The 24,984-nt window shown below is 37.2% G+C and overlaps 1 protein-coding gene across 8 annotated transcripts in view; it reads left to right on the forward strand.

Moving 5' to 3' along the window:
• CDK14 (cyclin dependent kinase 14) overlaps window positions 1-24,984 on the forward strand; it is a 448,028-nt gene that overhangs the window by 224,759 nt on the left and 198,285 nt on the right. For all 8 annotated transcript variants that reach the window (XM_077174724.1, XM_077174723.1, XM_054640757.2 and 5 more), the window contains 2 exons: window positions 177-225; window positions 21,476-21,615. In XM_077174724.1, coding sequence (XP_077030839.1) covers window positions 177-225; window positions 21,476-21,615 — 189 coding nt within the window. The remainder of the gene's footprint in view (window positions 1-176; window positions 226-21,475; window positions 21,616-24,984) is intronic.

Raw genomic sequence — 24,984 nt, forward strand, 5'->3', positions numbered from 1 at the left:
TTCCTCTGTTTGTATGGCAATTGTTCATAGGTTAGTTTTCTTTCCTTGTCTTAGGACATGAGCTGCAGAAGATACATAAAAACTATGAAATTATGAAAATTGACAGTAAATAAATCTTTTCTAAAAATAAATCCTGGGTTTAGTGAAGTAATTGAATATACCCCTTTTTCTTACAGAACGGTTTACACAGTACGGCCCTAAAAACCTTAGACAAGCATGGAATAAGTAAGTATTTTTTTAATTGCACTTTTAACTCTTCAAGGGTATACTGAAGTTATAATATCTAACTCAGAAGGGCTCTATTCTTTTCAAATAAGCCATATTTGAATTGCCAGTTTCTTGTAAATAGGAAGGAACTGCATAGGATAATATTTTTTTGGGGGGTGTTAGTTGGCAAGTGTATTGAGCTCATGGAGAAATATTGTGTGCTTTGGGCCATCAGTTTTGTATCTTGTTTTCTCTGTTCACCTATAAGAATTTGGAAACTTTTAAATAATATGTTTCTAATCCACTTTGAGTGTTGTTTCCACATGATCATCCCCTGTTGCCAGATCCATCTGGTCATTGCTGTGAGCTGCTGACCATACTGTTGTAATCTTAATTATGAATGAAAAAGTCAGTGTAAATTCACCACACTATTTTTTTCCTTCTAATGTTTCCTGAATTTGGTCACATTTCCTTCATATGGATGTTGGTGTAAAGGTATCATGCTCAAAGTCCAGCAAAGTTACCTGATGAGCATTCAGATTGAATATCACACTACTGGCATTATTCTAAATAATCATCTGTGTAAAGTTTGCTAGAAGATTTCCCAGCACATATAGAATCTTTGTACACAGGATATTTGGACTGCACTCTCTTGAGCAATTAATGGCTTTTATATTTTGAAGAAAGCATACAGAGTTTGAATTGGATGATTTCAGCTATGTCAACAACTTGTCTTGCCAGAAAACCTGTTTGAATTTTTCTTCACTCTCTTTTGACCAAAAGTTTTGCAGCAAGGTTAAGCCTTTGCTGTACCAGCATTTCTGTTTTCTTTCTAGTACTAATTCAAATTTTTATTTTTGCTAGTAGCTACTGGTAATTTACAAGGGAGTTCAAGAGATTAATCAGCAGGAGACTGTAACATCTCCAAGTTCACCACTGTAATTGAAGATACAAAATGTTTTGGTAAAGAAGCTTCCTTATTGTAAAGGAAAAATAAGTTATTAATAGAGTAGAAATCCAAATTATTTTTCAATATTCTTATTTATTAGCAATGAAATGTGTCTACAACTGCAAAATCCACACCATGGTCATTTTTCCAAAATGTGATTAGTTTATATTCACTTTGCCATTCTATTAATTTTTCTCCATCTCCTCCTTCCAAACCCATTTGGTCCAGTGTTTTCATTTTAAAGACAAACAAACAAAACAAAAAACCCCACAAACAAACAACCCAAAAAACCCCCCAAAAAAACCCCACCCCACCTTTTGAAATTGTGGTTGACAATTGAAGGAGGATGAATCTCTTAATATAGCAGGATTACTGTTAAAAATGTATTGGTATTACTTGTTGAATGTAATACCATCAGTGTTTGTCCTTTGAGTCAAAACCTGTGGTTCTGTAGTGCCAGGCATCTTCCATGGCCCTGTGCTCACTTTGCAGTCCTACTGGGTCAGAAGGAACTTTGCAGTACTCCTGGTTAGCAGGAACTTCCCAGTTCCTGAAAGAAGAAATAAAACTGGCACTGAAACCAGTTCAGGCCTCCACAAAGGCATTAAGGGTCACTAGCCTGCATTAATTGACTTTCAGTAGTCTATAGAAAAGTTCCTGGCTTGTCCAGTTCAATCTAGGACCCTAATTTGGTGGCTTTGGTGGATGAGGCCATCTCCTGTTTACTGCAGAGGCAACAGAAAGATTAACTCATATTTAGCTTTTGTAAATTTCTCAGACCATTTTGCCAGTTGTAATCCTTGCAAGCATCTTAAAATGTTTGACTGTACCTCAATCTTACCACTTGGAATACAATTCAATTTCCTGAAAGTCACAGCTTTCCTTTTAAAAATTAAATCACTATAATGGCCTGTATCCTGTCCTTTTACAATCAAAAAAATTGCAAGTTGAATTTTTCTTTAAAAGTAGTTAATGAAATACAAAAGCTTGGAAGAAGCAATTATATTACAACATAGGCAATTAGATCTGGATTGGGAAAGAAGGACAAGGAAACTAATATTGATTTGAATATGTTTGCTTGGAGGCATATATTTGCCTGAGTAATGTGAATAGATGCTGGCATGCCATTCCATCCATCCTGCAGGCCTGGACTGAAGTCTTTTTTCTGTATTTTAACAGCAGTTAGACTATTAAAATACATCAGTTATGTATTAATAAGTACAATAATGAATTTGAGAAGTTGCTGTCTTCTATTTCCTTCAACACTACTGCATGAAATTTCTCTTTTCATAAAAAATCACAAAAAAAACCAAAACCCAGTTTGCTTAAAACATCTTCAGTCTCTGAGATTTCATAATTGACACAAGTTCTGATCACATCACAGGCTGACTCAAATAAGACCAGAGCTTTTTAATTTCTATGAAACCTCTTAAAAAATATTTACACATTTTCAATGCTCTGTACATAAAGGATTTGCAATTTTTCAGCATAAATGAAGGGATTGAAAGCAATGACAATACATACAGTTCAGTGCTTCATATGGGTATTTCTAATATAATAGGAAATATTCAGTGCCTCAAAATTGTGTCATTTACATTTGAAATGTGAAGGGCTTTCTCTCTTTCCAGTGTAAATCTTTATCTGTGTGCTGTATTAGAGGCCTGCATGCTTGCACAGCTGTAGTTAAGGATGTATAAACATTTCCCTTAGAGACATCGTATTCCCAGGGGTTTGTAATCCAGCTGTAAAACTTAACACACAGATGGACTGATTCATTCCAGAAATTTTCTTTCTTTCTTATCACGTTTCAAAAAACAGCAGTCTCCAGTCTTAAATTAAAAAACCTTTTTAACTTCCTGATTTAATTTGTGGAAGATTTTTGGTGGCACAAATTATGTCACGTACATAATTATTTTAAGGGCAATGAACATGAGACCTAGAATGGGCATAAAAAACATACAGCCTTTTGTTTTTAAATATGCATTGGTTTTGGTACAGACTTCCTTCCTCTCAACATTGTAGTAGCTTTGAAAGATACACCTTAAAGAGCAATGTTTGTGGTTTTGTAAGGATTTACATGTATGCTTAAACTTCTATTGATGCAAAGTCTCATTGCTGCATCTTATAGGGGAGGAATTGCAATGCAAAAAAAATTAAAGAATTTTCATATAGAAACTGTACAGCAGTGACATTGAACTTCATGCTCCTGGACTGGAAGAGAACAGCTTTAACTTTCTAAACACAATGAAGTTTCACTATCTCCTGTGCCATCTTTCAGGCACAGGCTGATCCTTGATCTTGTTTATATCTCTGTTTTGAGGTCATGGCATGTAAGGGTGGGAATATGGGTGTAGAAGCCTTCAAAGATGCTTTTACATAAAAATGTACATTTTAATTCAATTTATGTAAGGGGAGATTAGTAGGAGGAAGAATAGCACTCTTCCAGTATCTGCAGAGCCAGCTTCATGTCTGTAAGGCCAAAGGAAGAGAGGCAAAAACCTCCAACCCCAAACCTTCCCAAAAGTCACACACACCAGTTTGAGGGCAAAATAATTGCACCTGACCAACATCAGCTTCCACAAGATGATTTTAAAGGCAGAGCAAAATGATGGAAAGATATTGGACACAAGTCAATTGCTGTTTAATTCCTGGTTTAACTGGAAATTATTCAAAAGCCTGGAATTTAACAGCAATGGCAAAGTGAAACGTAGCAGGATCATTATATAAGTCAGATCTCTTAAATTCTTAAAATAGAATTGGTTAATATTAGAGGCTACTTTTGGGAAGTGTTTGAGGCAAATAATATAACTTTCACTTACAGTTAATTAAGTTCTTTGGAGACTTTAACACTGAATTTCTTTACTGATTGTCAAACTACTTAAAGAATACAGAGCCAGTATTTACTAAATAAGATGGAATCTATACATTTTGTGGTAATGCTTATAAAGTTAAGAAACAAAACTTGCATTGATGTTTACTTCTATCTAGTATGAAGCTTCACCTCCATAGCATGACATAACATACTGTGGAATGTAATTATAAAATACTGGCCTAAAAAGAACTAAGATGTGGTAATCTGATCTTCCTATAGAGTTCACAATTATATTTCCACTTTTTTTCCTGAACTTTTCTGTTCAATTATCTCTACACAATAAAAACCAAGAACAGCTCTGCCTCCAGAATGCAATGCAACCTCTTTCAATTTGCAAAAGCTTCTCTACAATAATAAACCCTTACAGAAGAATAACAAAAGAGAACTAATTATCCTTGTGTATATTTGGTAGGATATGAAAAGCTTTTTCAGATCCTTCTACCATAATGGGTTGTATTGTGAGAAATTAGGTTGGAAAGAAAAGGTGCAGTTGAAAACAAATTCTGCTCTGCATAAATAGGACTAGTACTTTGTAATTCCCCAACATGGCTTATTTATTGTATAAATAACACTTTATTCTCACAACCAGTCCCACTGCTGAGGATTTCTTCCTTTAACAAGATGGCCTCTGTACTTGAGGCCTCCCTTTCTGCGGCCAGGGTGTTCAAAAGTTGCATTCCAGGATGGACTGGCCTATTTTGGGACTGTTATTCAGTGAAAACTTCCTGAAGAAAGCAAAGGGAGTGAATAGAGACAAGCCCATGTAGCTTGAGTCTGTGTTTTGTTTCAAGCATTGCTTCAAGAAATTGGTTAAAGCTGAGACCTGGGGAGCATTTTTGGCTTGGGATTCTGTTTGGGTTTTTAAGAAAATCTTTGCCTTAGCTGGGTTTTGATTAAAGAAAGAGCACTCCTCTAATTGTCACTTTTATCTCTTTGCCTCCTGTCCCTTCACCAGCATTGCTCATTGTAACATAGCCCGTAGTACCACTGAAGGAATACTCAAGCTCTCCAGCACAATAGAAACAAAAAGCTTTAGTGTTGTGGTTGTGGAAACCTTTCTGATGGATAAACCCCAGAAGCAATAAGGATTTCAGGCAGGACCGAGCAGAGGTGGGCTGGCTGTGTGCTGGGCCCAGGAGGAGCCACCGATCACACTGGGGCAGCCGGGGTGGGTCCTGGAAACAAGATGAAAATATTTTTTGGAAGTATTTGTAAATATATATTTTTTATATAAATATAAACCTGCCTCTGCCTCCTGAAGGTCTGCAGCGATACTGCTGCACTGGAAACAAAAAGCATTTTGTATTTTCGGGGTTTTTTCTCTCTTTCCCATGAACAGGCGGTTGCCCGAGGGCGTGTGGGGGGAGTCATGTCGCGACATGCCCCGCGATGGAGGCGCGGTCCCGCGGCCCCCCCGCCCCTCTCTCGCCTCTGCAGTGCCCGCTGTCCGCGCCAGGGGGCGCCCGCAGCCCAGCAGCGCCGCCTGTTGTTTATTGCTCTGCTTTGCGGGGTTTATTGATTAATTCATTACCATTTAAATGGTAAAATTAATTTTTATTAATTATAAATTAATTTCGGAGTGGTGGAGGCTGCTCGTTTTTACATAAGCGCCTTTTCCTGCGCCCATTAGCGCTGTTCTGTGTGCGCGGAGCTCCGCGGGGGCTGAGCGCCCAGCGCCGCGGGGATTGTCAGCTGGCGGTGCGGAATTACGGGATGCTGATTGAAGCCAAGGCTGAGAAACATCTCCGCACTTTCTCCGCTTATCCTTTCGCCAAGCTGAAAAATCCTTCCTGATTTATATTCCAACCTTTCTTTCAAATTGGAGCAACCGCAAAGTGCTGTAGTGCTATACCTTTTCAAACCTAGGGGGAAGACTATTCCTAACAGACTTCATTGATACCATGTTTATCCTGACAGTCAATTTATTCTTGCTTTATTCTAAATTCCCCCTTTTGTGTTGCTAAGCTTTAGGTTTTGTGTTACATCCTCTTGTCCCAGTTAAAAATACTAATAAGCCTCCTAAACTGGACCACAAAAGCTTTTGTCATTTTTGTTTCAGAGCACTAATAACTCTGTGTTGCTTCATTACTAAAATTACATCGTTACTGCCCTGTACCTTTTCCCATCCATGACAGCAGTGAAAATACAGCCCCAATGTACACGGATGTTCCTTGCTGTTTTCTGCAACATTTAATTCAGTATCTGGCATTGGACTAGAGTTTGTTGGCATTGTTAACTCTTGGACCTATCCATATTTGGGGTTATTTTTCTGTGGAAATAATTGTTTGTGGTGTTCTATGCTCTATCTTTTTTTTAGATTTTCTGCCCACGTCTCATTACTGTTAGTTTCTTTGTACTAATGTCTTAGTCTTTTGTGGTTATTTCAGCATTTAGCATCATCTAGGAGTTGATTCAGTATGCAGGGTATCCCTTAGTCCAGGTCATTAATAAAGATGTTAAATAAAACTGTGACTAACGCTAATCCCTCTGGCACACAGCTGGACACTTCCCTTCCAACTCAGCACATTGCCACTCATCATTACCCTTTGCTTATGGTCTGGCAGCCAGTTTTCAGTACTTCAGATGGTGTATCACATCCCAGGTCTTCAGAGTTCGTCCACAGAGCAAGATTTTTTAATAAATATCACATCAAATGTTATCTTTTGTTGTTTGTTCCACCAATTATTAAGTCCACTTTAAAAAAAAATTATATGATGTCTTATTCATTAGTCACCTCTTCTTTTGATTGCCATTTTGTCTTATTTCTTCTGAAGTCTAAATTTGTGTCCATATTGTCTTTTGTTTCTGTTGTCTGTACTTTCCTTCTATATTGCGTGTCAGTGTCCAACAAATATTTGCCAAGCTTCTCTTATTTAAAAACCAGAAAGGAAGTATGGGCATGTATTTGTATTTTTTAAGTCTAGTACCATACTTTAGAATGCAGAACAGAATTAGATAATGTTACAGTAGCATATCTACAACAATAAGCCTATGAAGAGAAATGAGGAGAGAGAACTGGCTATTCTTGTGTAGAATTCCTGGAAAGACTTTTAAAGGCTGCCTTACATTTGTTTGCTATCCTCACTAATTCCTTAAGAATTCCTTTGGATATTGAGACGTATATCAGATAGACATGTTTATTTGGTGTTTCCAGGTATGATCTTTTTTTTCCAATGTATGTTCTTCATTAGTGTTTTTGAATACTTTCTGATAAGCTCTTCAGATGTTTCCAGTTGTTCTTTCTCCTCGCATTTCTACATTCCAATGTTTTATTAATTTCTCAGAATTATGTTTTTGGTAGTCTGTTACTCATATGCTGCCATGGTGTCTGTGTTCATTTCTTGGTTTGAAGTCTAATACTTTCTGATCAGATGCACCAGGCATCATGATATCCTCACATTCTGAATTCTACCCTCCTGCTTGAGTTCTGTGCTGTTGGTTTATCTGCTGCTATCTCTCTTCTCCAGATAATGACATTGCTGACAAAACTGAGTCTCTGAGATATGTTTAAAAAATATTTGTATAAGGAATTAAAGACATACTGTGAAGGTAGTCCTATAAATAAAGTAGACCTTGCTGCTGGCTCTCTCATTATTTGCATGTAGCCATTAAAGGCAAGATTTTTCCAAAAGGAGAGTGAAAATGATAGGCAACTTGAGAAATGGGTTGGCATTCAAAAATGCTTAGTGCTAAGCAACTGCTCTTGGATTATGTGGCTAGTATTATCCTCTGCTGTTTGTTCTGTATTACAGATAATTTTTCTTTAACTGAACAGTTCCTTTGATTCTCATCTTAGGGTCTCAGAAACATAGATAATTTTGAGAGATGATGCAGACAGGCAGTAAGTATAAAAATACGAATAATGTTCCTGGGTTTCATCACCCCTGCAGATGGTTTAAGCCAATCTCAGAACTCATGCTGTTCATCTCTGTTGCCAGCCAGAGACTTATGACAATAGTTAAGATTTCTGCAGTGATGTAAACATCATAATCTATCTTTGCCTTAGGCAAATACTGACTTTTATGAGGATTTCATGTAGGGTTTTTAGTGTAATTTTGACCACCACATTTTCCATGGCAAGATCACTGGTATTCAGGTATTGCCATTCATGAACATCTCCTCCAAATGTCTCTTAAAATTCATTCAAGAAACTCTTAATCACTTCCTTTCCTGCATTTTTGAGTGTGTTGCCTCATGTATCTGCCTAAAGATTTCTGACATCTTGCCTGCCATATAGTACAGAGAAATGAGAATTTTTGCTTTTTCATGCGGGTTTTCCTTTTTTTTGTTTTAATTAGTGACACAGAAACACATATCATTGTAGGAGACTGGTGAAAACAGTGATTTTTTTTCATAACTTTAAGATATTTTCTAGTCAAACAGTTTAATATTTTAGTGATTTCTTTAAATGAAACTAGCTAAAAAAAATTTGAGCTATTGTTTGAGGATTTGTGAAAGATGCTGGCTGCAAGCAGGTCATCATGTATATGTGTTCAGTGCCTGCTTGACCCGTGTCAAAATGGGAAGATGGGAGACTCTCACCCTGCTGCTGCATTAAACCAGAGAGGCTGGATTGTGTATCCTCAGCAGCCCACTGTGAGTAACGAGCCCCAGCACAGGGCTGGTGCACCTGCCATTGCTGCAGGGCAAAGAGGCAAGTGGTTCCGAAGGGAACTGACCTTTTTCTTTCAGGCACTGAGTCAATCCCATATCCTAAGGCACACATTCTGCGTTAAAATTATTATAGCTCTCCTGGCATTAGGCTGAACAACACTGGTGAAAATCTATGGAAAAAAAACCCCAAAATATGGTGTTGATGGTACTTTGTTTATTGTTTTAATTAGGTCTTTATAGGAAATATATTCTGTAATTTTGAAGAGCATCAGTAAAGTTAAACTGTCCTCTGATAAAGATTAATTTAATTAAAGTTTAAAATAAAATTTTGAAATCTTTTGCTTGAATTAGCAGCTCACTAGATAGCAAAATATAAATGCCAATGTTTATCACTAAATGTGACTCACAAAGAGCTGGCATCCTTTTAAATTCTGTAATACAGTGTATATCCACTGGCTGCTACCTCAGCTGAATTTCTATCCCTAAGATCTGATTTACAAATAGACAACTTTCTGTTAAATTATTCACATCTCATAATAATTGATGTAACAGAGTTGATCTTATGCTGGAGAATATTTGATCATAAATTCAATGAAAACAGCCACCATCTTTGTGATGTTTGTCCAGCTAAATCCTTCAGTGAATAAAATAATAAAGATGCCAGCTGTGTTTGTTTTATGATCGCTGCTGCAATAGGAGGCTGAAAATACAAATGAATAAAGGACTTAATTTTTCATGTTGGATTTATAAACTCAGAATCCTACTGCGAAGAGTTTAAATTGAAAAAGTAAAATTTTTCTTCTGTCACATTCTTATAAATGTATTGTTTGCCTTTTGAGTGCCTATTGTTTGGGAATACAGAATAGTTTTAAAAGATTGATATTGTTTGGATATGTGTGGTACAGATATTTGGTTATCCGTGGTCTCTGGTAAGGAAATCTTGTAAAAGTAGGTTAAATTTATGCTTTTCACTCTTGCATCATTGCATGTTAAGAATGGACCATCACTTTTGTGTTGCCTTCTTTGCTTAGATTTTATGGCAGCTTTAAATTTCTATTTATTACTGTATACTGTTAGTGTTTCCCAAACTAATTTCACCACCCTGACATAAAAAAAATCATGCTGTGGATCATTATTGGCCTTCCTTCAGCATTATGACTTTTGCAGAATACTGTTACATTCCTTTTATTTCTTTCATATTTGATCCTTACAGTGCCCTTGAGTCAAGCTTTATTCGGCAACCATGAGGGCATGAATTTTCCTGAGATGCTGACAGATAGTGTTTGGTGAATATCATTTTTCTGTCAGCTACAGCCCACGTCTGTACTGCAAACTAAAGCAGAGCCAGGCAGTATCTGCTGGCCCCGAGGCCATGTGACAGACCTTGGCTACAGCTGTGCTGAGCAGCACTTGGGCATGCATCCCCTGTGGGCTTGATGTGGTCCCCATGCAGCTGCAGGTGCAGTTATTATTTTGAGGTAGTTCAGCCGTAGGTTTTTAAATCAAAATTTCCAGAATAAAGTAACACACATGTTGCAGACCATAGGAATTATGTTCTAGTGTAGTATATGACTTACCTTGCTTGTAGGAGCACAGAGCCTGCAGCATTCTGGGAATGGTCCCTGGCATGGGTTGTTCCCTGGACTGTGTCCAAGAGTGAGTTTGGAGCATGCTGCTGACATGGGCAAAATGATCCAGGGGCAATCTGGACACTCAGTAATTGAGCAGTCAGGCTCTTTGACTGGCCCTGTGAATTCAATTCAGCAATAAGGCTTCAGCAGAGAGATTCCTACTATTCCCTGTGCATATTCCTGAGCATTTTCTTGGTGAAGCTCCCTGCTCACACTGTTCTGCTAGGATTCTTTGTCACTTAGGACTAAAGTCTTAGGAAAAGAAAAATAAGAAATACCCCTATCCTGTGGGTCCAGAATGATATATACATTTTACCTTTTTTTTCATTCCAGCTTTTCCAAGATACTTTCTTGTCTTCCCAACCAACTTTATCATTCTGATCTTGATTATTATAATAGACTTCTTATGTCTTCTCTTCATCAACATCCTTATTCAGATCATATAACAAACAACCAGTAAATTCAATCTTGTTTTTTTGTGTATTGTTTCATTCTCTTCCCGACACTGGCTGTTATACTCCATCATTTTTGAGCCCCTTCTTATCCTTTTCAAAATCCTCCATAATTGTGCCTCTTCCTCTCTTTCTTCACAAAGCTCCTATTCCCTGTTTTTATGTCAGTGATCTCTTTCTCATATTTAAGCCTTCTAATGTCCCCTAGACGGTTCAGGCAGACTCAGAACTGCTGCTTTCCTTTATGGGAATCAGATGGGTCTATGCCCAGATAGTGAATTTATCAGTTGTTTGTGGTACTTGACTCCAGGCCTCTTGTTCTCAGTTTGGAATCTGCTAGGGCTTGTCAGCCTCAAGGATCTGCTTTTACAAAAGCTGAATATTTATTTAACACCCTAAAATGAGACCCAGATGTTTATTTACCTGCCCATCCAGTTCAGTGACAGCACACATGACCAGAGCTTCATGGATTCCACAATTCCATGTGTGCAATACCTTTCGAGAATCCACTTGCTTTTTTTCTTTGTTAGAAGTGGCCTGAGCTCTGCTGGCAGTCAATTTTTAGTGATAGCTGGCTCTTTGGGAAATCTGACCTTTAGTGGTCACTTTTATAGATAAAAATTTTGATTTTAGCTCTTAAATCACCTATGCTGATTTATGCCTAAATAGCAGTAACTCCCTGCTTAGCTGTCTCACTTTCATGATACTTTGACAGGATAGGATTTGCAAAAATAGTTCAGGGTTGAGTTCCTCCCTACTGCAAGCCAATTTCTGAGTGTCAGCACTACATCTTCACACATATATAAGTACAGGCACTTAAGATCCATGCATTTCAGTAATTGGTGGCTAAAACAGATGGAGTTTGTGACTCGATGGTTCACCTCCAAGATGTTTATGGACAAAAAACATAAACACATATGTTAAATTCATGCAACTCTTTAGAAAGGCACTTCAATACAGGTAAGTGTGGATATGTAATGCTCCCCTTAAAAAAAAAATTAAAAAATCTCCAAATTGAATACTAGAGAGATCACTGTTTTCTCCTTTCATGGTGGTGCCTGCATAAGAAACCTAGGGTTTTTTTCCACTTTTTCAAGTTCAAAGTCAAGTTCATACGTTAACACAAGCATATTTGTCTCTTAACAAATTTTACTGCCTTTGGTGTCAGACACTGGATTTTCAGCCTTACTGGTTCTCCCTACTCAAAGAGGACCTAAAGTTCACTTTAGAAAGTTTCTGTCTGCATTAATGGAAAGAGAAAGTGGTGTGCTAGATCAGGAGAGTGGATCTGGAGGAGGAACAGTGCTTTCTACACTGCAGTGCTGGCAGGAAGGTGGTGTCCTACCCTGTGTCACCTGAACCAAATGCCTGAGGGTCAGGGAGCTGCAGCTAGTTCTAGGTTATGTAAGTCTGTCTAAATACACAGACAGAATAATACCTAATTAAGTGTTCTTGACTGCATAGCTTGACTATATTGCCCATATGCTCTCATTACCACCATTTCAGTCTCTTCCTCTCAGTATTTACTAGTTCTGCATCATTTCCCTCTCGTGCCTTAGCTTAGGAGCATGGTTGCAAAAAGACCAGGATCCTGCTTTTACATAATTGCTCAGTCTCGTTGGGTTCAGCCAGGCAACTCATCTGCATAAAGTTAAATACATGCATGTGCCTGGGGTCTGCCTTCCTGAGCTTTCCAGGCTTGGGGCATTCTCTCTACCTCCAAATCTCTCCCCGCCTTTAATGAGCTGTATAAATAAATACAAAGTACTCCTGTTAGTTCCATAGCTACAAAAATATATTTTATTAGCTGAGAGGTATACAGTAATAGAAAAGATCAGACCCATGCAATGTTTTAGGCAGCAGTGGGAGGACAGGGCAAGTAGCTGCTTCCAAGTGGTTGAGGGATCTGAGGCCCCAGCAAGACAGATTTGTAGGTTAACTCTGATAAATGATCTTTGGCTTCACCGACTAAAGCAAGGTCACCCTTCTCAGGGCACTGCCTCCATGCTGCAACCTTGTAGCAAATTCTTGTTGAAGTACTGAGCAAACAAACCAGTTCTTATTTACATTAGAATGAAATTAAAACTTCTTAAACCCAAGACGATATAATATCAGACAAAAGGGTAGAGATTCATAGAGAAGTATTAATGTTCATTTACTAGCACTTAGTTCTGTCTTTGTTTGTTTTCTAAAGGTAATAGGTCCAGGAAGACAGCTGGAAAAGGGAAAATAAGGAAGACTTTATTTACTTCCCTAATGGGTGCACCCAGTTGACAAATTTGAAAATCAGAGCTTGGTTTTTTTCTTTCTCTTCAGAATATCTTTTGCATGGATTTATTTGGAGAGAAGCAATTCAGGTTGTCAAGGGTGGCATGAGGAAAAACACAGAGCTTTGACTGCATTGTGTGCCAAAGGTTTAATTCAGCTATTTCTGTGTTGGGGGGTGGGGGCTTAAAATATGTGAAGAAAGAATACTATGGAATGTTAACTCCACTGCTATATTTTTCTTCCTTTTATCATGCCCCAAGATTCACTGAAGTTGATATAAATTCACCATGCCTTATTTTAAAAAGCATAACAGAAAGGCATTCTTCCTTTAAGAGTCAGACTGTAAAAGGTGATTTTCTTTCACTCAGTTTGGTTTAAGCCTGTAAAAAGCATTTAGTGAAAAATCTGATATATTTGTTAGGGCATTTACTGCATTACTAACTTATATTTTCAGTTCTCACTGAAAGGTTTATAGAGAACATAAACCTTGAAGAGTTTTGTTCAGGATTAAAGTTATATTTTCTCCATTTTCTGGTGAAATAATAGCTCATAAAATGATTGGGGTGTTAGTAATTATTTTTAGCTCTGTTTATTTTCCGAGGTTATTCTGTTCAGCTTTCTGAGGTGCACACAGACAGCCTTTAAAAAACATTCACCTTGATCAGAAGATTCATGCCCTTTAAAGAATCAGAATAATCAAAAGCTTCTGACTAGATGTCACCACTGTGTTGTTTTTCTTCATTAATTGCACTTACAGCAAAGATCTTCCAGTAAACTATGAATCTGGCATATTCAGTAGTGGTCTGTTGTGGTGTAAGTAATGTACTGTCTTCCATAATTAGTATCTTTAATACTGGCCTAATTGGGATGCTGACAGAATTAAAATAGTTGATTGGTGGTGCCATGTAAAATCAAAAAGAAGTAATTGCTAAATTCTTTCTGGGACAAAATAGTAAGGCATGTTCTAATTAAAATTTCTTAGGAAATACTTTTTATGGGAAGTACCTGTATCTAAGAGAAACTGCTGGAAACTGAATGAAATAATGTCAATTACTTAAGGTAGTCGTCTTTTAGTTTCATTACTTAGTTCTGATTTTAAACAGTAGCAAAACACTGTACCCAGCAGTCATGCTGCCTAGGCTATGCAATGTCAGAATTCCTAGGAATTAAGGAAGTTTTGTGATCATATCACACAACACCACATCCTCAATAGCTTAGGGTATGTTATCAATGCACATACATTGTATGTTTGCTGTGTAAATAAACTCTTCTTCTCTTTAGTGTCTCCCATGGAGACTCCATACTTCTTGCTTCATTTGATACTCCAGCATATGTTGTTCTGGCAAAAAGATGATAAGCATCAAATGTTAACCTTACTCTGTGTCAGAATTGGAAGAAACAAGTAGGAAAAATATCTGCAATATTGTCAATGAACAGTATAAGCAATCTTCCCACCCAAAGCTCTCAATAGTTGGTGCTGAGTTTCTTTGGAAGGTTTCATAGCTCAGCATATTTATTCTGAGGCATCAGAGCAAGAGCTAGCCCAGGTAGCTCTCACAGAACTCAGGATACTTTTAAGTCTGTTGTACATTGACTGGTTCTCCTTCAGCATAGCTTTTAAACATCAAATCAACCAAATTCAGTTTTTGAAAGGGGTGTGTTCTGTAATGGTGGTAATGTTCTGCTTTCTCTAGGAAGCAGACCAACCAAGCTGGAAATCACAAGCATCATTGTTTTAAAGAAATACAGAAATACATCTGAAACAGACACTAAAACACATCAAATCTAGTGCAAAAGGGAGTCAGGGAGAAATAGACTCATCTAAGTTTTTGTCTTGAGTTGCATTAGATGATGACACAAATAATCAAGTTCTAATTGAGTATAATGGCTATTGTCAAAAGTGAATTGCCTTGAGAGGTTGAATCACTTCATTGTCTAGCTTAGGTGTGACCAAACTGAGTCTCTGAACCCTAATCTGACTCATGAGCAGTTTAAGCTTCTTAATTCTCTATTCTGAGAAGTTCAGGAGCTGCAACTGTAATTTTGGTTTACCTACTGGGTCAGTAGATTCTTTTAAAAATTACCAAGTACCATATATATATGTCATTATATACCTAGGGCTAAATCTATATTAATCGAAATAGAAAACCTAGTTGTCTATATTGTTAGAACCTTCAATTGTTATGTTCCCCTTTTTTCCTGAAATGCTATTGCAGCATGTTGGCTGCTTTCCAACTCGTGGCATCTGGGCAAGTGTCAAATGAGAATTCGTTCAGACAGGCCAGGGTTCTCATTACCCTCCTGGAATGCACTGAATGAACTTCTCTCCACAGCTTTCCAAATGGGGAAAGCTCTGACCTCTGCTACATCGACATTAACAGCAAAGCCAAGGAATCAACACTGACACTGTTATGTTCTGTTCCATATCAGTGAATACTTATCATTGGTTGTCATGGCTTTTATTGTAATAATAAATATTTTGACCACCTTTTCAGTACTTCAGTGGATAAGACTTCTGATGCCTATAATATGGTAATATAATTAAAGGGGATCAAACTAATTTTTAAATTTCCAAAGAGATCATATCATACACCACCAGGGAAATCATGGTGGCCTGAAGACTGTGGCATGCAGTGTTGTGCAGGAGCACAGAGCAAGGACAGACACTGGGAGCAGTATGGCCATGTTATACATGTTAGAGCCAGCGCAGGCTTTGTCCCAGCCTAGCTCATCCAAGAGCGAGTCATTGTGCTCATGTGGCAATCTTGATTCTATTCAGGTGCTGAGCGGACAATTCAAGTGATGGCCAAGGGAGGCTGGAGACTGGATTTTCCCATCCTGCATGTGTAGAGAGCTCAGTGTTTCTGAGTCTAAATTGTTGCCAACATCTCAATTTGGGAAGAGCAAGAGGGGCATTGGGTCTTTGGAGACATGTCTTTTCTCGGGAGCGTGCACAACCCAGGACTGCAGTTGGCAGCCCCATACAGGTGTGGGGTACAGTCCCAACAGTGACATGTCACACTGGCTCTGTTTGATTGTATTATTTACTCTGTAGTTTGGCTTGAAGTACCTCTATATTGCTGCAGAGCAAATTCTGCATTTTGTGATTGATCAGCAAAAAGTAAAACACTGCTTGAGTGAGCCTTCAAATGATTTTGTCTTTCTTTGTTCATCAGTTTTAGTCCTCAATACCCTTTGTGTAAAACACTGAAAAAATGGTAACATCTTTGCTCTGTTCTATTCTCATCTTGATGTACTCCTTTATGCCTTCATCGTGATGTACGCCTTCATCTGTATCAAAAGCTAAAAGCCTGGCATCAAAACTTGTGTTCAGTTGTTGTGGTGGTTTCTTGATGGCTAAATAAACCCTCCAGAGCTCCGTGGGGGCACGGGGCCCGTTCGGGAAGCGGCTCCTGCACGCTGGAGCTGGCACGGCGGCTCTTTGAAGACAGTGGGTGTTCTCTGCATGGTGGCAACAACAGAAAGGCTGCTGGAGCTCCTAAAGAGGAAATGCTGCTCGGGTAGGCCCTGCTCTGATTCGTGTTTCACGTAGCTGCTGCTAGAATCACATGGAGGTTCAGAGATATAAGCTATCAAGGCACACGTGGGCGTTTCTGTATCAGCTGCTAGAGGACAATTCATTTGCAGAGGGTTAACTGCAACGCATGGTGTTGTACAGCTTTGAACAGAGCTCAGGAGAGGCTAGAGCCTGGCATGAGGGCAAGAGGCTGCTGTCCTCAAGCAGCCTTGGGTGAAAATGTCCCCATACAAGCACTGTGGCAGGGCCTTGGGAGGTGAGCTAGAACAGGGACTGTGCAGGAGCCCTGTTGTTGAGGGACCAGAGCATCCTCTGAGAGATGAGCTGGGAGCGCTGCCACCTGCCCTGCCTGAGTCACACCAATTTGTTACTTCTCTTCATACCATTAAACTTTAAGCTTTGCTAAATGGTGTGATTGTTCAGGTTAACTGTGGTTTTGTCTTTCAGCACTTCAGGTTGCAGGAGTTTGCTTAGAATAAAGAAAGAGCTGAAATTTCCAAAGGGAACTAGGTGCCTCACTCCTCTAGGCCATGCTATAAATGCCAGTTGAAAAATGAATTAATGATACACTGCAAGAATCATATCTTCACGTGGAAAATATGCACAGTAAATGATTTTTGCTTTGGGAAGTATTTACCTCATGCTGCTAGGAGCATATAGACAGCATATTATCTCCATTTGTTTTAATGCCCATTTGTCTTAATTATTAATGTGAATTTGAACTGCCTTCTTCATTGCATTTAAAAGCAAATCACCCCAAGTTCAGAAGTTCACTGCACATGCCCCAAACTTTTTTTTTCTTAAGAGCTTAAACCAAACTTCAGTGATCTTAGTCATGTTCTGCTTGACCAAATACTGACCTTCCTCTGCAGTAGAAAGATATTTAAGCCTGTTTTCTGAAATTAAATCAAATTCTTGTAATCCAATGAGATTTACAACTGCTCAAGTCTAGTCAGATTCATATATATTTCAAGTGAGACAGGTTCATATGGTGTTTGTTTTTCTTGAGCTAAGGCTGTACATAGCATTTGGGATTAAACTGAAAATCAATGTGTTTCACAAATGTCATCCGAGTAGGAGTGTAAAAATATTCCCAGCATTTCTCAAATCTAATATTTTCTAATATCTGCATATTATTTAATGCTCATTGCCAATGGTTTCTCTGTATTCTGCTGTACACCACATTTTCTGAAAGTACCTATGCTGTCATGGCTAGTAACTATTCCTCAGTGATTAGTGTGACAGTAAGTGAAGCGTGAATATTGAGACTTGCCATATCATGCATGCCAAGTTCCTATATGGCCCAACTGCTGTGAGACAAAACATGCTATTATGTTTTCAACACAAAGCCATATTGTATGAAATTCCATCCTGTCTCGTACTGAAAGAGGTGTATTTAAAAATGAAATCTTTTTTTTCTTCAGTTCTTTTTGTTAACTTCTGTATTAGGTATTTAACTACTGAGCCCCATCAGAAAATTTAGCCTTTGTCTCTATTGAGGAATCAGGTTTCAAACTTAAATCAGACAAATTGTTAATGTTTTAAGGAGGATATTTTAAAGATAATATTGGAGAAAAGGAAAAAAAAAAGAGAGAAACAAAGCAATCGTTCCATTGTTCCAACCGCTGAGGTTATGCACTAAATAGGGTTTTCTGAACAATTCTGATGTAGCAGATGTAACTTTAATACATGATCATACAGTACATTTTTCACAAGTAAAGAACAACTTGTCTTCAAACAAAGCAGCAAAATTAGTCATGTATTCCATAAAGGCATTGGTTTTTAATACTGACAACCTTAGGAGCCCACATGCATGTGCTTTTTGCAGTGGCCATTGATTTCCAGAAATGACCTTTGCAGAAGACATGAGTTTTGGAGAAGAATTTTTTCATTGTTGGGCAAAGCTCCATAAACAAAATTAGAATTTTAATGTAGAACTTTAAAGATATAGCTGAGCTAGGGGAAAGTGGTGATTTGATCCATGAGTTACTCAGATGATCTTTGGCCTGTATTACACAAGAGGTGACACTTGATCGTTATGGTCCCTTCAGAGTTTGAAATCTATAAATGCTTGGAAACATAATCCTAATAATGTAGCAACTGGAATCTTCAAAGCACTGACAAACAACTAGCACCAGCCCCACAGCCCCAGCACTACTTGGAAGGTGATCAGGGAATATAGATCTAATAATTATAGCAGATTGAAATATTTTTGCAGACTATGCAATGAATTTGGTCTTCTATTTATTAATTATAAGACTGGTTCGAATTATGACTGATTTATTCATAATTATTTAATTACTTGAGGTGATTATTTTTCAGCCCTAGATATTTTTGTTGGATTTATATTATATTAAATATATAATGTGCTGATTATTTTATGTTTATCTTTGGTTTCTCAACTGATTTCAGTGAATATGTATCTTTTTTTTGTCTAAACTGGGAAGGTGACTGGCTTTCTACACTGTTCCTATTCAAAACTTGTTCAATTTGTATTAGTTTTTATGAATTTCTTGCAAAAAGATCTTAGCAGTATGCCAGATACACTGGTGACCATTATGAAGTCAAAATGTCAGCATCACTCTGTTCAAGGAGCTGCAGATGGCATCCAAAATTTCACCTGCAAGTCAGGATCTGTTGGTGTTTGAATGTTATTTTCTTTGACTTTGCTTTGCCTCACCTAATTAGCATCTCCACTGTATGTATGGATCAGCTAAGGAATGGTGTAATTCCTATATTGGAGGGTAACATTTCACTACCTAAGTGACTGCATTTTTCTGAATTAACATTCAGAAAATTAACATTAGTTCCCATTCAAGACAGAGCAGGTTTACTGTAGTTCCTAAAATCTTGCAGCTACCTCTGTAGGGAAAAATTACATTTTTTTGAAATGGTTTGACACAATCTCTGAATGATTCATTGGTGCAGGGGGGATTAGGACTCAGGCCTCACAGATTCAATATAATCACCATTCCATGGAAATTTTGGATGTGTAGAAGAATTAACACCAATTCTCATTGAATATTTGCCACTCCTTTTCCTTTTCTTTGTTAATAACGACTTTTGTCTTGGTATCTTGCTGTGTTCTGTAATGAAATTCTCTGTAATTGTCACAAAAGTCTACCGAACATTTTCAACAATCTGGTAGTTTAAATAGTCTGGAATTATTCTAATTTATAATGTAATTTATAAGCAATGAATCTTTCATTCAAGGTGTTTTTCTTTTGTCACAAACTGAAAATGAAAACAGAAAAAGATGTGCCCATCAGAAACACCGGAGTTCATCATCTGTTAAACCTGAAATAGCAATTTTGAAATCTAATCCTGGGAATTCAGTAAGATTATGAGTGATGAGAAACAATGCCTTAAAGTGGTCAGCACTCCTGAGCAATTCATCCCTGGGTACTTTCTGGACATATATCCTGCCAGTTCTCAAGAAGAGATCAGATAGGCACAGTATTCAAATTTCCATCTAGCACACAGTTGCTAGGAATTAAAAAGACAGCCAGTGGCATATTTTTTGAATGATTGCAGAGAGCAGCATATCATGCATATGCCCATACATAATTTAGGATAGATGCTTTTGACTTTTTTTTTTTTTAATTTAAAATTAATATCTAGAATTAGAGGTTTTTTCACACTGATGATGGTATGGACATGGACAAAAAGTTGTGTATATGACATTTGTAACTTAAATTTCTCACTGTAGTAATCTTTTATATTTATTTAGTGTTTGCAGTGTTGTCTATTCTTTGTTGAAGAAACAATTTTCACCTGTGCCCATACTGTTTCATATAAATCATGCCATGTCAACCCAATAAAAGAGTAATGCTGCTTAATCCATCTTCTTGATTTTTTTTCTGGAAAGTCAGCTTGAGCTGACAAAAATGAATATTTGCATGAAACATGCTGTAGGATTATTGATTTTAGAGGAAAACATAATCTTTTTCAAAGGCTGAGTTATTTTGGACTGCAGTCTACTATCTACTGGTTTTGGGAAACCAGTGCATTGAAAAAACCTTTTATAAAATTTGGCATTTACCCAGTAAGACATCTTTACTGAGCAAAGGCACGGTTGAATTTATGAAGTTTCCTAGTAATAATAGCAACATGATGTCAACAAGATTCAGCAGGTATTTTTTTTGACTGCATATTACAAAAAGCGTGGTGGCTTTGGACATTTAGGAGGCAGCTGTAGCTTATTAGACCTAGGCCACATCTTGCTGATTACCATTTCACTGTCTCCACTTCAAGTCTATTACTTTTTAGATTATATTTTCTTATAATATTCCCAAGGATTTAGCTCCCAGTGAAACAGTAAGTTTTCTCAGTTTCTGTAGGAAGCTTAGAAAAGATAACTCACTTAAATTTAATGTTTGCATTGCATTAACACTTAATGAGAAGTCAATTCCCTGCCATGTGAATATATGAACAAATAAGAAGTCAGTACTCCCTGAAAGACAAATGTCTTTGTAAAACATGATGAATGTGTTGCATGTTAAGCATCACTGTATTTTAAAATTTTATACTTATTTAAGTTGTGTGAATGTTGCTGTTATTGTAAGCTTGGATTTTATGTGTTCAGATGGTAATAAGCATTTGTTTCCAGCACTGTAAATTTTCAGTTTGTCAGTATGCTCAATAAAATGTAAATGGATGAATCAAAACAGTTGCTTTCAAGATGCTGTTGCTCATGATGCCTTAGCATACTAGGCAGGGCATATGTGATATGGTGTATTTTATGCTCTGTAGTTGTAAAATTTGTATGAATTTTGAGCTGTCAATACAGAAATGATTAATCAAATCCCTAACCTAAGGAACGCTTTTCCTGGTAGCACTCCTGGCTATTAAGACTTGGTGTTTCAACTGTACTGACTGGAGATGGAACTAGTAAACAGAATAATTGCACTGTTTTCCAGAAAAACCTTCTTGTTTGTGTTTCAGGCTGAGCTGTGTGAACCATGCAGAAGATCTAGCTTCCAAACTACTTCAGTGTTTCCCAAAGAACAGATTGTCAGCACAGGCAGCTCTGAGCCACGAGTACTTCAGTGATCTGCCCCCACGGCTATGGGAGTTAACTGATAGTGAGTATAACCACCTCCAAATGGATCAGAAACAAAGATTCTAGCTCAGGCAGATGCATGTGTGTGTGCTAGCCTCCACATACAGACAGCCTCATGGACACACACAGCCACACACAAAATACGTGACTGCAATTGTGGAGATTGGAATTACGTAGTTAGCTTGGACAAAATGGATTCTTTTTTTTTTTTTTTGCTATCTCTGCTCTGCAGTCTGCAGCCTGCTATCTTTGTATTTGATTATGTGTGGAGCCAATAGAATTCTCTGAATTGTCATAAGCAAAAGGAAAAATGCAATTTACATATTTAGTGCTTTTCACTTATAACATACAGTAATTCTTAACTAGCTGCAGCACACAGGATAAAAATCGAGCTGTGTTTGATTCACAGAATCTCTGTGTGTTCTAACAGTAGCCTTCTTTAAGAAAGGACTTGGCATTCAGAAGTCTGGGAAACACAAAGTGAACAATCAGTTAATTTGCTGAATTAACTGTACAAAGAGGATAGCAGATGATATTCTTAGCTAAGAATGCTTTCACTATTTTCATACATCCTTTTGCTTCCTTTATTAAACAGAATGCATTCCAGTTGGCTTGGCAGAAATGTTCCTATCATAATGTATGCTGCCAATTATCTTTTTAGTAATTTAAAATAATTTATATTATATGTCTGCATGTTGTTTTTCATCATTAAAAGCACACAGCTATTTATTCTAGGGAAAAAATAGTACCATGAATGATATTTTTTATTCAGAGAAGATTCTATTATTATAAAAAGGTTTCACAAGGGAATAACAGTCAGCATTTTGCTTGAACTCAATAGGGTGAAGAGACGCTTGCATTACAGCATTGTATGTTCTTTTCTGTTTTCAAACATGCATCCATTAGCAAAATATCTATATCCAGTACCTCAAGGCAGAAAGTTCAGTGTTCAGAGATGCAACAATGGAACATATGTGTGTAACTATGGCTGATTTAAAAGTTTGCTTTTAAAAACCAAGCTCTCTTTTTGAATATTCATCCACAGTAGAATCTATTTACAGTCATGTCGGTACAAAAACTTTTGTCTTCCTAAAGTTTATGTTTTCCATCCTCAACAGCTGTAGTCACATTTTGAGCTGGTTCTGTGGCTTGGCTGTCCAAGTACCTATTCCCAGCTCTGCTCTGAAGAGCACTCTCCCATTTTTAGAATATGAAGATTAAACCAAAATATCACCAATAATTTATGTCCATCACTGTCACAGACTGTGTTCTGCCACTGCAAAAAGATTCCCAGTTTCCTTCTCTGCCATGGTGACCCAGCACTCAGTTTGCTGGCTGTGGTACTTGATAAGCAGAAAATTTAAATGTTCAGTGTAAGTTAAGGCAGCTGCTGTTGAAAGTCTGCCTTTGCAGAAACTGATGCAGAGATTCTTTTCTTCAGAACTAATGAAACATCAAGAATGCCAGTTCATTTATCCAATTTCCACCAAATGGAAAACAAAAATCACTCTGCAGTGGTGACATCTCAATCCTTATGACTGTGTGATTTAGTCTAGCCAGGATTTTGAATTCTGAATTCTGCAGTAGCACTTTTCTGTTAATATGGACTTATTACCCACTTGCCACTTAGTTTATCAGACAGTGGTTAAATCCAGTTCTATCAGTGAAGTAAATGCCTACACATTATCACTCTGCAGCAGGCTGCCAACAGAGACAGTCTTGTCCTAGTCATTAACAAGCACAATGTATGCAGAACACCAGAGGGGAATTAAAACCACAAAAAATACCTCAGGGTGGTATTTTTAATATGAGAATTTAATTTGTAATTTCACAGATTAAGAATTTTGGCTGCATTAATCCTTTTATCAGCTCACAGCAGGTTATTTGCAGAAGCATAACCATAAGGCGATATTCATTGGCAGAAACACGTCTTTGCATAACGTTAAACATCAGGAGCAGTGAAACCTTTTGAAGGGGGGAGAATAAAGATGAAAAATCATTATATTTTAAAGCAAGGTTCTTCTAAATGCCTCCAGTAAAATTTTGAGTTACAGAAAGACTATTTCTGTGTCTAGGAGATAATCATTATGAAGCATAAATCCAGATGCAAGAAAGGACAATCCCAGTATCAAATACTACAATCGTTTCTATTTAGTATGACTTGGATATACTTGTAAACATATTTACAAAACAAAGAACTCAATACTTTGGAGAGTTGAGAAAATGTTTACTGTGTAGTGAAATTACCAGTTTTTGTGATTCTAGTTCTTTTTGCTAATATTTTACATCAAGAAACACTACTGATAGTTTATTAAATATAGTTATAAACATATTGAGTCTTTATGTAGAAAAAAATTAGTGCTTTCTAATTTGGACACCACCAGCGATTTTGCAAATCTCTGTAGTGAGTAGTATTCATAATGGAATATATTTTTGTCTAATGCTGAATTGTAAACTTTGGAATTTAGCACTTAAAACAAGGGAAAGACTCATATGTGGGTAGAAAAGCAAATGGGCTGAATCAGTGAAGTGATTTTCTATCAGAAAATTGTTTCCTCAGAATCACAATATTTCACAACAGTATGGTGATTCTGCCTACACTGAAAAAGTAAAAATGAAGTGTTTGACTTTCTATTCTGGTTTTGACCTTTAGTACTATGTATTTGTATTCTCTGTAATACTTTACAGTATATTTTTTTATTAGGGTTTATTTTAAAAATGTGTGCAAAGTTAGTTTATGTGAGAAGCACAATTTTGCTTGTCTTACTTGGTTTAGATTCAAGTCAAGGCATAATTTCAGTTGGGTTGGAAGTTCAATTTCCAGATAAGCTCTGTCTAAAAGGTAGCCACTTTCAGTTTTTAAAAATAGTACATTAAAAACATAAGAGCAATGCAGTTCTGCTAAAAATACCTTGTCTAGGAATACAATGCAATTTATGATGCAGCATAGCTTTCATTCGTCTGAAAATTGAGCAGTAATCTATAGATGAATCCCTTTTACTAAATATGGGTACTTGTTATTTTCTATTAAAAAAAAATCATTCCTCCTGCTTTTCTACTTTTATATTTGAGAGCTCATATTCATTTATTTGCATAAAATATCTGTCATTAACAATGTGTGTTACCAAGGATAACAGAATAAGAAATGCAAGTTGAGATGTTAAACTGCAGTAGGAAGGTCTGTGCCTAAAGCAATAGCCAGGTCTTTTAAAGACATATAGATGAAAAAAGTAGTTCCAGAAATTTACAGATATGCCAGTTGTTAGTGCAAAAAAGAAAACTCTTATGGCCCTGATTAGTTCTTTTACATTTCCCTGTGGAATCATGCAGTGGCAGCTCTCATGAGGACATTGTTCAATGGAGGTTTGTTTTCAGGATATATTAAAAGTCA

This window comes from Agelaius phoeniceus, chromosome 1 (assembly GCF_051311805.1).
Source record: "Agelaius phoeniceus isolate bAgePho1 chromosome 1, bAgePho1.hap1, whole genome shotgun sequence".
In the NCBI taxonomy this organism is placed as follows: Eukaryota; Metazoa; Chordata; class Aves; order Passeriformes; family Icteridae; genus Agelaius; species Agelaius phoeniceus.